The sequence below is a fragment of the Aythya fuligula genome, chromosome 8 (assembly GCF_009819795.1).
Source record: "Aythya fuligula isolate bAytFul2 chromosome 8, bAytFul2.pri, whole genome shotgun sequence".
Taxonomy (NCBI): Eukaryota; Metazoa; Chordata; class Aves; order Anseriformes; family Anatidae; genus Aythya; species Aythya fuligula.
In genome coordinates this window covers 14516614-14530129 of record NC_045566.1, presented here as the reverse complement: position 1 = coordinate 14530129, position 13516 = coordinate 14516614, and the positions used below count along the sequence as shown (strand labels likewise).

Here is a 13516-nt window from a genome sequence, read left to right as displayed (position 1 = left end):
GTAAATGATGTTTAATCCAGAGGATTGATCCATCAAATCAGTTTATTATTAAAAAAAATAAATAAAGTAAAAACTAACAACATTCTATTGTACTTTTTTGCAGAATGATCAAGTGTCAGCCTCAGGAGTATACTTTTATTCCTCGAACATGGATCTTCCCTGCAGAGTACACACAGTTTCAGAACTATGTAAAAGAACTGAAGAAGAAGCGTCGACAGAAAACATTTATAGTCAAACCAGCTAATGGGGCAATGGGACATGGGTAAGTTTCATGTTAATTCAGTCTTCTTACCCAGAAAGGGCAAAATCTAGTGCTATTTACATCATTAACAGAAGCTGTTTCTTAATAAGAAGTTTGTCGTACAAGTGGTACAATCAGTACAAAAAAGGTTATGTATTGGACAAAGAATTAACAAGGAAAAACAGCTAAAACACTAAAGTAACTGGAAGTGGTATTTTAATGTTGTTCTAAATGTGACTTAATTAAATAATACATTTTCTGATGATGATCAGGTAAGTCTTAAGATCGGTATTATTTTTATTGTAGAATTACCCAAACGATATATTTATGAATCTCTTGTGCTTAGAATTAGAGGGTGAGATTGCATGGGGCACAAATGGCAGGGTATCAGTAGTTGCAGGCGTGTTGCTTGGAAGACCAGGATATTCCACAGCTCTGAAAACAACCCAAGTACCCTATTGCATGCTAAAACTGCAGCACAAACATATTTAAGATCAGCAACCTCAAGGTGAAGGAGAAATAGAGGAGATATCGTTGGGGATGCAGCTGTAGGCACAGTCTTGGAAGGAGACTTGACTCTCATACTGGAGAAGAGACACTGCTGAAAATACTGTGACCTGCAGTTGGGTTGAAACTGTTTTGCCTGTGACAGGAATTGTCAGTAAAAAACAAATGAGATTTAAATATTTTTATTTATTATTTGTCTTCTTATTTTTGAATATTTCCATTTCAACTTTTATAGCTTTTAATATCAATTTGGATTATATACTATAGTAAAGCTCTTGTTTTTTTAAATTTTTTTTGTTTTTAATTTTTTAATATTGGCATTACTGTAAAAGTAAAGGCCCTGAAATTTTTCCATTTTGTTAGTTTTCATTCCTCTTGGAATGAAACAGAAATTTTGAGATATTTCACAGAAAAAATGGGGAAGAATAATCACGGATGCTAGAGGCTGCAAATTCTGCCAAACAATTTCTAAGTGAAAAGGGAATCCATTATCACCATTTGTTGAATCAAAGGAAGCAGAAAGTTATTTTGAAATGGCTTGTTGCCTTTTTTTCCATCAAGTGAAGTATTATAAAAGACAGAAAACTAAAAGCCATATAAGTAAATGGCAATTTTTCTCTACCCTATGAATAGGCTGTGTAAGCTCTTTCCACGTAGTCTTTAGCCTAACTACCTGACTGAAAGACCATGAAAAATTATTTCAGAGTTATGTCAAAGTCCTACATTTTTTAAATAACTTTTGTTTGTAACTAGGATCTCTTTAATAAGAAATGGAGAAAAGTTACAAGCTCAGGATCACTTGATTGTTCAGGAATATCTTGACAAACCATTTCTTATGGAAGGCTACAAGTTTGATTTACGTGTATATATCCTTGTAACCTCATGCGATCCATTAAAAGTATTTTTATATCATGATGGACTGGTGAGAATGGGCACAGAAAAGTACCATCCCCCCAGTGACTCAAATTTGGTAAGTTGGAGTTTATTCTAATTCATTGCTTATGCATGTAGAATTTTACCTGTGTAGTGTCCAGGCATCAGTGGATTTGAATTTCTTATACCTCACTCTGTACTCTATTGGTGCTATATCTTTCCTTTTCCTTTTCTATGTGCTTTTAGAGCTGCTTCAGTGTAATTATGCAATAGAAAATGCCTGGTGAGCCATTTACTCTACTGTCACTTAAATACTGTCACTTATATACTGTTCTCTTGAAGAATGCCGGTATAATTTTGATCTTAGTAGAAATTGTATGTTTTAGAAAAATTCCAGTATTATATTTGGAATAGCTTGCTTTTAATGTTTTATTTATTTATTTTTATTGTCACTATTCTCAGCATTATCAGCACTGAAATATGCTATGAGTGGATAAACAGAGCAGCAGGATAAGCAGTTTTCTCTGTGTTCTTGCAACTGTTCATGTTGTAGTCTGTTTATTGTATGAAATAACCTGGCTTATCACTAATGACATTGTTCTTCAGATGACACTGTTCCACAGTGATATTGTTCTGGATAACTTCAGACTAAAGATTAGTTCAGATATTTATATAATGTTCTAAAAACAGTTTCATTTTTTGTAGTCTGAAAAATGATTTAATTGTCTGAAATAATTTAATTTGATGGAAAGATGACATTTACAACTACTCAGAAACACAATAGGTTTCATAATCATTCTCAAAGCAGTAATTGAAAGCCATAGGAGAAATTCATTACTTGTAGTGCTAATACAATGTGTTGTTAACTAGCCTGCAATTAAGATGCTTGGTTTTGTTAATTTCATTTATTTTTTTAACCATAAGTGTAGTGAGATAAATGACAGCAGAAGGCTTGTGTTGTCTATTGGCTGTCTTTTCAAAAATGAATTGGAACAGAAAGCCCACGGCCAGCTTAGAACTTCAACTAGCATTCAAACAAGGAATGAAATATGACAAAGACCTCTCACTGTGATAAGGACTGTCATCATGGTAGTGCAGGTGAAGAGCTGAATTAATACCTGTACTGGAAGATACATAAATTTATAAATAATGATTTATAAGTTAGCCTTTAAAGTGTTTTTTTTTTTTTTTTTTTTGTTTGTTTGTTTGTTTGTTTGTTTGTTTTTAATGTAACTGATAACATAAATTGCTGTTTAAATTTTCTTACCTGTGAAGGAATCATAGCACTCACTTGTTTCTGTAATACATCTTGAAATTTACCACCCTCTAATGTATGGCTACCAGCCGTTCAAAAATGAGCAATTCTGGTAGATAGCAACAAGGCAGATGAATTTATATGTAAAAGATACTTTAAAGTATCACTATCATGAAAACATTTCTCATAAATAAACTAGAGCGACAACTGAAATGTGGGATTGTCTATAAAATGGTTGCTAAAGTGTTTTTTGCACTTTTAAAGTAGCAATTCAAAATACCATCTTTATTGTTTGCTTCTTGTGCGATGTAATTGTTCTGTAAGTTATGATTGCTTTTCACATTTTTATGTAGTTGTTTACATACAGACCTGTAAAAATGGCAGATATATTTCCTAACCAGATGTTGATCGCAACTGGTTTAAATGCAAGCCCAGATTTTGTTATAACATGGCTAGACTGTTCAGTATGTGAAAATTCCAAGAATTAGAGACATCAGAAACAACAGAACATCTGCTCACAATATATTTTCAAATTGTTTGACTGTCATTATTAACATTTTTAAAAAATTATTTTGAATTGACTATTCTAGAACTGTATTTAAAGTGTTGTTCTTTTGTTGTTGGTGGTGGTTTTTTGCTTTTTGTTTTTTTTGTTTATTGTGTTGATCTCTTCTCTCTCTTCTTAGAGCCAACTGTATATGCATCTGACTAACTACTCTGTGAATAAACATAATGAACATTTTGGACGGGATGAAACAGAAGACAAAGGAAGTAAACGCTCCATTAAATGGTTTACTGAGTTTCTAGAAACAAATAATCTTGATGTCTCCAAATTCTGGAATGATATTTCAGTAAGATAAAACTAATATGCTTTTCTTTATTTTGTCTATGTATATTGTTAAATAATGATTTGCTTCTGTCATCCATTGCTTTACTTGAATATTATTTTTGAAACTTTATTAATCCAAATTCTCAGCAATGCATGCCACAAGTGACGTGCTATTAATGATGATTATATTTTAAAAAGGTGATATTCAGAGTGTGATCATAAATTTAATGTTAAACTTTGTCTGAGGCACCAAAGCCCTTTCAACCAGTTAGTTATTCACATAAGTAATATCATACACAGGAACAATCCCATTTAAACTCTCAAAAACTTTTTTAGCACTTAAAGTGAATTTTATGTGAGAACATTTACAAAACCGCAGTCAGTGCTGTGTATATCAGTGGATTGGAACCTGCACCATTAAAGTCAGTGGATATGTTACAGGCATCTTCAGGTGAGGAATAGGACAAAGACTGATACAGCTGAGGCACAATCTGCAATTATGATTCCTAGTATATTTATTGAAAACGATATTATGAAGTGAAACGGGCAAAATTTGGCTCTACTATGCATTGTTCCCAGTATACCTTTAGTATTTAGGCTATCATGTATCTAAAAAAAAGTATGTACTATGGAATGTATAATAATACAATAGCTATTAAATATCTGTAAATAGATAAGAAAAAGTCTGTTACTTTGAACATTTATTTGCTATTTTAAGTCTCAAAAAAATAATTTCACTAAAGCGTTTATGAAAGTATGAAACACATTAGTTCAATATATACTGGTGTCTTCTCTGCTGATAAATTTTTCTGAAAACATCCCTACAGGAGTTAGTAGTGAAGACTCTCATAGTTGCAGAACCACACGTTCTTCATGCTTATCGCATGTGCAGGCCAGGGCAAGCACCAGGAAGTGACAGTGTCTGCTTTGAAGTCCTGGGATTTGATATTCTGCTGGACAGAAAACTAAAACCATGGCTCCTAGAGGTAAACATCTTTAAACAAATGCAAACTTTATTCTTAAAAGTTAAGCGAGCCCCAGCTGAATCCATATCTGCGTAAGAAAACTTCCACAGAAAATCTGTGTGTTACAGGAGGTACTGTTTTTGAGTCTTAAAAAAATAATGGTACCTTTATGGTACCTTAATGGTCTAGATGGTACCTTTTCTGCAGCAGCCATATAGAAACACTGTCTGTCAGTGATTTTAGAGACTCAGGTAAGGTTAATTGGAGGAATTGTTGCATTTGAGGAATGTTGCATTTTAGACATTTGTGAAAGTTTTAATGAGAAATGTAATGTTAATCCAATTGTTCTGGGTGCATTGTATCTGGAGGATCTTTTTATGGAAAATGGGTAAGGGATGGGCTTCCTTCATGAGTATGGTTCAGTATATAGCTCTGGCAGCTTGAGTGAATGTGTGGTCCTAATAATTTTTTTTTTGTTTTTTGAATATGAGTTCTTTTCCTTTCCTATGCCTTTTAAAAGCACCCACATACACAGAGGAAAATACCAGCAATGTTGGAGGATTGTCTACTTTGTTCTTTTAATTACTCTATTATTAATATATACATATGGAATTTACTTACCTTTTCTTTTCCAGATTGTCTTATTTCATTATGTTAACTGTCTGGGATGCTGTACAGCTGGAGGAAAAAAGCAAACTGCATTAAAAATGTGTCTGCTGACAATAATTCATGAATATGATTGGCTACTGATGAGCAAAATGTACGCAATTAACTTACTGAATTACAGCCATGTTCTCAGGTCTTTAATACTGTCAACAGTTGTTTTGTTGTTCTTATTTCTCTCCAGGGTTCAGTATAATTTTAATTAGAAAAATACAAATTCCTTCACTGTCCTCCATGCTAGCTTTGATGTCCTAGCCAAAAACAGTTTCTGACAGGAACTTGATCTGCACTTACATCTATGTCTTCCCTTTTTGTCAAGTAAAGCCTATTAATCCCTTTGATTTAGCTCTACACTTCCAGATTATCATCTGTAGGTTGCCCATAGCTTGCATATAGGTTGTTTAAATACAGACTGAATTTACCATTTATGGTAGGGTAGTCCCAGAGGATAGTCTCTATTTCTAGATTCCTTGTTTGTGAGGGAGGGATCCGGAAAAGTTATAAATGCTGCTTTCGTATTTGCTAGAGAATACTTCAGGACTTGAGGAGTTGTGTACTAGGTTATTATTATTTTTTTAACATAGAAGTTTATTTCTTCTATTTTTGATGATACAATTATCCTTTAATTTATTTTGCCAGATGTTGAACTTAAACTTGCAGAAATTTCAAACTTTAAAACTTAGCAAACTGGTTTCTACACTCATCCACAGATTTTCACTGCGCTTGTTCATGCTTTTCGCAGCACTCTCAGTACAAACATGTAGTGTGTGTGTGTATAAATGTATATACCATATACAGTGTAGTATAGAACAACCTTACAGTGCATATGTATGTACTAGATAAAATAATGTGCATCTAGTGTGTGTATGCACACGCTGTATGTAATAATAGTATATATACGTATATTTCTTTCTAAAACAGTTCTGGCTTCTTCGCCAGCTTTCCACTCTTATCTCTTTCCACCGTTTCCCTCTTGCCAAAACCCTCTCCAGGGAGTGAATCATTCTTTCTAACAGTGGTAACAAGCACTAATCACAAGGCCCTGAATGTTCCCAGCGTTATGGGAAAATTGCCAAAATAGGATTAGGATAGTAAATCTAGTTTCTTATTTCCATAGCTCATGTAGCTTTTCTGTTATAAAGATAGCTTAATAAACTATTGTAAGAAATAAATTGTCCAACATTATAATAACTCTGCTTTCCTGAGATGACTTTTATTTATATTCCACATTATACAACGTAGCTTTCCTTCTCCTTGATGCTACTGAACTTCCAGAACCTTCTATCAAAGTGAGAGCTGAGGGAAATGCATGATTGCCATCTTGTGGCACCAAATGTCTCTGGCAAGCATCTGTACAATCCTAGCAGTTTCCATCTGAGGAGCACCAGCTACCTAGATCTCTCTTCTGTTCCCAGAAAATTCAATTTTACTGCTTTTGACCAAAATTTCCAAACTAGATTATTTTATGTAAATTTCAAAGATATACAGTTGAAATTCTTGGATTTTAATAACTTATTTTTCTCCCTTTTCCTAAACTAAGACCAAGCTGCCTGCTTTTTGGTTTTGCATCTGCATTGCAACCAAGCCTCAAGTGCAGGGTACCAAACTTCTCTTGTGATTTATGTGACTGAGACAAACTTGCCTTATATACAATTCCACGTTTTTTATTTGCTATAATTGAACTACTAGCAAAATATTTGCATGACTTTATCAGTCCTGTTAAAATGTCATTGGACCTATTAGGCTAAAATTTCCAGTTATTGCTAATTTCTATTAATGAAGTAGTTAAAATTCACATACGCAAGTTTTCTAGTGTCTACTCTTTTCTTTTGTGTTATGCTTACCCTGCCTGTACCCCTGGAGATCCAAAAGGCCAGCAAGAAACAGGAGAGGTCTAGTTCTACATAACAAGGTGGGTAGGTTGTTATGGCAAGTTGCCAGTGTCCTGTGTTTTTCACCAGGAAGAATACGCTGTTGATGGTGATGGTTTCTTCTTTGCTCTTAGCTTGACTTAGCATTAGTTTTAATCTTTTGCTGACACTGTCTACTTACTCACTGTTCACTCACTGGCCAGCAATTCCAAATGATCTCCAAGTTTTACTGTTACTGGTTTGTTTTACACTTTCTGGATTGTGTTCTGTATTCTGTTTGTTTTCCCTAAGCTCAGTTTTATCCAGTTCACAAGGTTGCATTCCTGTAGTGAACACTATTTGGCCACGGCAATTGGCACATATCTGTGCCTCTAGGTTTTCAAGGGCTTTGCTGTCATCATCTGCTTGCACTTTTGGGGCCCTGTATGTAATTCTCTTTTGTCAAGTCATCAAGATGTAGCTTCCTGATAAAACTACTAGTGTCTTTTAGCACAAGCTGGTCATTTGTACATCGTGGTTCTTGGGTCATTGGATGCTAAATAATCATCTCTTAGAAGACATACATATGCAATGCTTTGGTAGCTAGTCATTATTGTGGTGGTATCGCTGGTACGTTATCAAGATTGCTTTAGAGCACTGATGTCTTACAGATTAGTCAGCAACCATTTTTCCTGTCTGGAAACATGGGATAGACACATGAAAATAAGGGACAGTGTATTCTTGCTAGGAAAAAGTAATTTTCTTAACATAGCATCTTTCCCCAAGGCTTCTTGAGACTTCTCACCAATGATCACATGTGACAAAGCAAGACACTTTGTTCAGTATAGATTTTTTTTTTTATTATTATTATAAAAGTTATATAAAATAACATGCAGATACCAAAAAGCTGAGTATATAGAGTAATGGTATTTGCGTTGCTTGTACTGAGCCATGAGTAGAGTCATGTGGAAATACGTCTCATTGCGTTTCATTGACACTTGAATTGTTTCTGGGCTACCATAGTTCATAAACTTCCTGCATAAATCTAATCTTTTTGTTTGAGATCAAGTTCTGCATGTCAATCAACACAAAGTTTGTGGAAAATGACCAACTTCCAGCAAAATAAAAAAACAGATTCGGTCATACCACATCTCTCAAAGTGTGAGTGATATTCAGAGTTGAACGTGGGCCAGCAATGTGCACTAAGTGATGTAGACTGATCCATCTGGCACCTGTGAGGCCCCATCCAGAATACTTTGTCCAGCTTTGTGCCCCAGAGTAACAGAGAAACACTGATAAACTGGAGTGAGTTCAGCAGAAAGCTGCTGAGGTGATTAGAGGACTAGTGCACTGGTGTAGACGCTTTGTGCGTGATCTTTTGGGATTTCTGTTACTATCTTGAAATAGGGAATACATTCCTTGTGGATGCTCTGATAAATGCATGTAGATGACCGTGCAAAGTAAATGTGCTGCAGGGTACTTATGAAGGGGAAAAAGCTCAAACTTTTCTTCGTACAGAGAACTTAAGATTCTCCTCCATAAAGTAACGGAACTGGCATTGTGGGCATCCAAATATGGTATGCATCTGTGATTTTCTTGCAGGTTTTTGCATGGAAAAAGAACTTGAGTTTTGCTGTGAAGTTATTCACTGTTCTTTAAGCTTGTAACATCAAGCAGAATTTTTACTTTTTTAGTTCAGTGAGTTTGTTATTATCTTACCAGTTTAATATCTGGTTGCCCTGAAACTAGTTCTTTGTGATACAGCTCTGCAGAACAGCCATCTAAGGGGATCCCATTTTTCTCTGAGTGTGCTGTGAGAGGCACAAATGAGTGCATTGGAGTGATTTTGAACAGCTGTAGCAGCAAGGGCTGTTGAGGCTCTCTGACATACCCCTGCCCTTGGGGAAGCCTGGGCCTCACAGTTTGTGTCCTCTCTGTACTTGCACAGCATGAACTCTGGAGTCAGGTGATGTTCTCTCATGAATTCAGTGGGTTCAGAAAGATACTGCTGAGCCAGAACTTGGGCAGCAGTTGTTTGGAAGGTATGGTAGAGAAAGCAGAAATAAGTTCTTTGCTATGCTGGCTTCACAGGATTGGAAAACTGCAATCATTTTGACTAAAAGAAGGCAGCAGATTAGGAGGAACATAGAGCTCCTAGCTGACCTTGTGCTCAAGTGCCTTGCTAAAATGAAGTCAGTGAGCTATTTACTGAGAAAAAGATGCATTTTTTTTTTTCCAATTTAGTCATTTTAAAGGAGAAATCTCAATCTGCAAAGAAATAGACAAGTATTGTAAATACTAAAAATAGATTAAGCTGTAGCTTTAAACTTTGTTTAACTTGATGCTTCAAAGTGATAAGGTATTTTCAAAATTGAGAAGAATGAATCATAGGGTAAAAATAGCAACAGGAGACCCAGAGTAGAATTTTGGGAAGACAACAAGTAAAAAACAATTTAAGAAAGATGGAAATTATTAAATTATACGTAGCTTGAAAAGCCTTATTGTATCAGATATTGCTCATAAATATAGCTGGTAAATATTAGTTTAAGTAGAGGACACAAAGAAAGGGAAACAAGGCTGCATGGTCGGTGATGGAACTTGGTGTGGAACCCAGGATTACCAAGTACGTCAAGTACGTTTTCCAGTGGACAAAGTATCTGACAGATATTTTCTAGTTATCTACTTATTTATGTCCATAAAAATATACATAATATCACTTCAAATTTCTTTTTGGATTTGGCTGAAAGCAATCAGACTCAGCTGTCAGAATGACTGTGCTACACTTTACAAGTGATACACAAATGTGTGTGATTTTGCTTGTATTCTTCAGTAAAACCTGTATCTAAGACGCATAACAAAGCACTTCCATAGCAGTCAATGAGGCTGTGTTAATAAAGCAGTGGTGTGTGGGCATTAACCATCATTTAGGTGAGCACAGAGTGCCATTAATGCGGTCCCCCTGTGGCCTTCAGCAAGGTCAGCATTTCAATTAAGAGATGAATGAGTATATAAAAAAGTTGTAAAAGCTCAGTTGTCCCTTGGCCCAAGAACCTAGAAGTATTTAGAATCTATCTGGTTACCATTACAAAGAACAATTGATGAGACTACTCATCTAGCTCTTTCCTTCAATTCTTTCCTTCTTCTTAATTTTCTTTTTATAACAAAAAAAGATTAACTTTCAGTGACTTGTGCCAAGCATCCTCTCCCCCTTTTGCCTTGGAGAGCCAGTCTTGTGTTTCTTTCTCTTGCTGTCTGCTGGCTTTTCCTGTCTTGCACTTGTACATGAGCTTTCTTTACTCTCAGGCATTGGCATGGAATCTACTAAGTGTACATGACTTTAGCTGTCTCAAGATTTGCCTTCAGTGATAACTCCTAATTTTTCTACCTTTCAAGTGAATGAAGAATGAAAAAGATTTAACAATATGGCATTACAGTGGGCAGTTGTCCAAAGTGCTTGTCTGACAACCTGCATCTATGTGGTAGTCGTGGCTATTGGATGAACTTTTAAAATTGTTTGGATGAAAACTTAATTCAACATCCAAAGAAACCATATTTTTACACTAAATCAGCCTGCAGAATTTCCTTACCCAGGGGCTTCACAACACTTAGTTTGATGCAAGGAATGGGAATGTAATGTGAAGGAAGGATGAAGAGGGTGGCAGCAGCAGTCCTTTGTGGCAGCCTGCAGTCACACCGCATTAGGTAAAATGCACCTGTAGAGGGTAGTTCTGTGGTGCTTAAACTGATGGATGCGCTAGCTACAAAATCTCTGCTCTCCTCCTCTCCTTTGTTGAATGTATGTTCCCTGCCCCCTTCCTTGTGATGGCAGTGGTACTTATATGATTGAGGAGCAACGCAAAATAATTTGTGCAGAGGGTAATCTACATATGGATCATTGGGATCAGCTTCTTCACTCACTGTGGACCTAGGTGCTACTGTGAAGACAATGAAGTGGGTAGGGTAGGACAGGTTAAATTTGTATTAAGCTGCCATGGAAAAACAGTCTTCTGCTTAAGCTAAAAAAAAAGGTGACAAGCACTCCCACAACTTGTGAGGCTTATAAACAAGAGATTAGAATGAACTTCATAATCATCTCTAATCAAGGATCTGCTCAATGATGGCCTTTAGCAGCGTTCTGTGTAATAGCATCTTTATGGCTTACAGGTTTCTTGTTTTTTTCTTGTTTCTTTTTAAATTCTATTGTTAGAGTCACTTTAGTAAAGAATGGGATCTTTTCCAAAACACTCATGTTGTTTTACAGGTTGAATGAAGACTAAATCCCTGTTATTTAAAGGATGTAATATTTTATTCAATTGATTTTAGATTTATGAAGTCTTTTTTGTTATGTCATGTCTTTATATTTGAATGGTCTTCTCAATAGTTGAGTATTTCAAATTTATACTAATAAGCTGCAGCAGTGAGAGGTGAGAATGCTCTCTTTGGCTGTTTCCATAAAGGGGTAAAATTCCAGGCTGAAATTTTCTCAACATATTGGTGAAAGAATATGGTGAAGTAGTATCTTAAGCATTTACAGAGTTTCAGTTCTGTAAAATCAGAATCTTTTGCAAATGTAGATGGGGATGGGAGCCTTACATGGTTCAACTTACACTGCTTAATTTAAGTATTACAGGTATGAAGTCCTTTACTGACAAGTGTGTAATTTTGAAACACAGTGAGCTCTACAACTGCCATGCTCACAAGTAGTTTGATTAATTGTACGTGCTGTATTAATTGAAATTCTAATTATGAAGCAAAAGTTGAAGATTTCAGTTGGAGGAATTAAAAACATGTTGATAATTTAGTTCTATACCTACTGAAATAACAGCATTTCAAATTCTTCTTACATCTTTTCTATCCCTACCTTAATTTGCTGCTTAATATACATAGTCAATATGGTTTTGTTTGTTCATAAGTGCCAGAAGTAGATTTTTGGGAAAATTCACCCTGTAGGAGAGAAAATGTAAATAATTTTATGCTATTCAGAGTGCTAATTTCCACTGGTACTCACATAAGTAATATATATTTATAACATCTTTACTAATGCAGACTTTATGCCCAATATTGTACTTAAATTGTTGTCAGCCTAGGAATAAATAAAATAAATTGAAATACAACAGTGCACTTATGTACGCTTCTAAATTGGAAACTTCAGGGTTGTGTAAGGATGTGTGTGTAACTGGGAATTCTGTGCATTCAGTATTGAAATAACATAACATTTACATGTTTCAAACAAGTCCTCATATCTAACTGTATTCTCACCAGATTTAAGGATTCAGTACATTGACTCTAATAAAATATTGGGAATTAATTTACCAGATTTTTGGAAATTTTAATAACTATGTTAAACTATATTAACTATAAATTTCTGTCTGCTCAGCTGTTTTTAATGTATGCAGAACTGGTACTTCAAAGTACAATTTTATCATTTGCTGTATGTTACTATGGAGTCAAAAATTCAATACAGAATATCATATTGTTCAATATCTCCTAAATTTCTCCTAAATAAGGAGCTGGGGCTTGATTTTACATCTCTGTTTTCAGTTCAGTGAGCTTTTTATGTATTCAAGTATTTGTTGGACTGAAACATAAAGCTCTACATTGGATCTCACTTTTTATGTGCATAGGGTACAAAGTATTAGTTTTCACTTCTGAAACTCTTTAATGTCTGTTCCTTCCTAGCCAGCACTGCTCATTCACAGTCGGCATGATTTCTGCCTCTTATTAGCACTTGTTGCTCATGTATAAATTTTTACACAGGGCTGGAGGGCATTCCTGGAGATGTTGATGCATTTACTTCATCCTCTATCAAAGCTTTTCTGTAAGCTGTTCTCCTGCAGGTGCTGCAAAGCTTGGCTGTGGTTATATGATAGTTGGTGGGGGCTGTTAAGTGTGTGATTTGGTCTCATTGATTTCCAGATTAATTTCCCTTGTTCCTCTGTGTTTATAGTAACATAATCTTGTCCTATACTTAGGTTATAAGTTTTTGTTATTGATACAGTTATGTTTTATGTTTTCTTACTATGTACTGATTTAATAAGTTAGACCTCAAGGTTTTGCTTTAAGGCGTATCAGAATAGTTATTTAAATGTACTTGAGAAGACCTTGAATTAGAACTTTCTGTTCTTACAAGCTACTTTTCAGAGAAGAACCATATTCAAAATTGATGTCAGACTGGGAACTAAGAAAGAGTTTAACTCTTCCTGTACTGGACTCCTACAGTATTGTAAATAAATGGTTATAATGAATTTAGCAGCATTTTTCCTGGTAAATTTCTTGTCTCAGCCACCAAGAATACATTAGGCTGAATTTACAGTGCCAATACTTGAATCATGT

The 13516-nt window shown here is 35.1% G+C and overlaps 1 protein-coding gene across 6 annotated transcripts in view; it reads left to right on the top strand.

Moving 5' to 3' along the window:
• Positions 1-13516, top strand: part of TTLL7 (tubulin tyrosine ligase like 7) — a 72335-nt gene that overhangs the window by 27359 nt on the left and 31460 nt on the right. For all 6 annotated transcript variants that reach the window (XR_004253554.1, XM_032192660.1, XM_032192657.1 and 3 more), the window contains 4 exons: positions 104-262; positions 1502-1718; positions 3563-3727; positions 4533-4691. Coding sequence is in view for 5 of the 6 variants with exons in the window: in XM_032192660.1 (XP_032048551.1) it covers positions 104-262; positions 1502-1718; positions 3563-3727; positions 4533-4691 (700 nt within the window). In the remaining variant the exon portion in view is untranslated. The remainder of the gene's footprint in view (positions 1-103; positions 263-1501; positions 1719-3562; positions 3728-4532; positions 4692-13516) is intronic.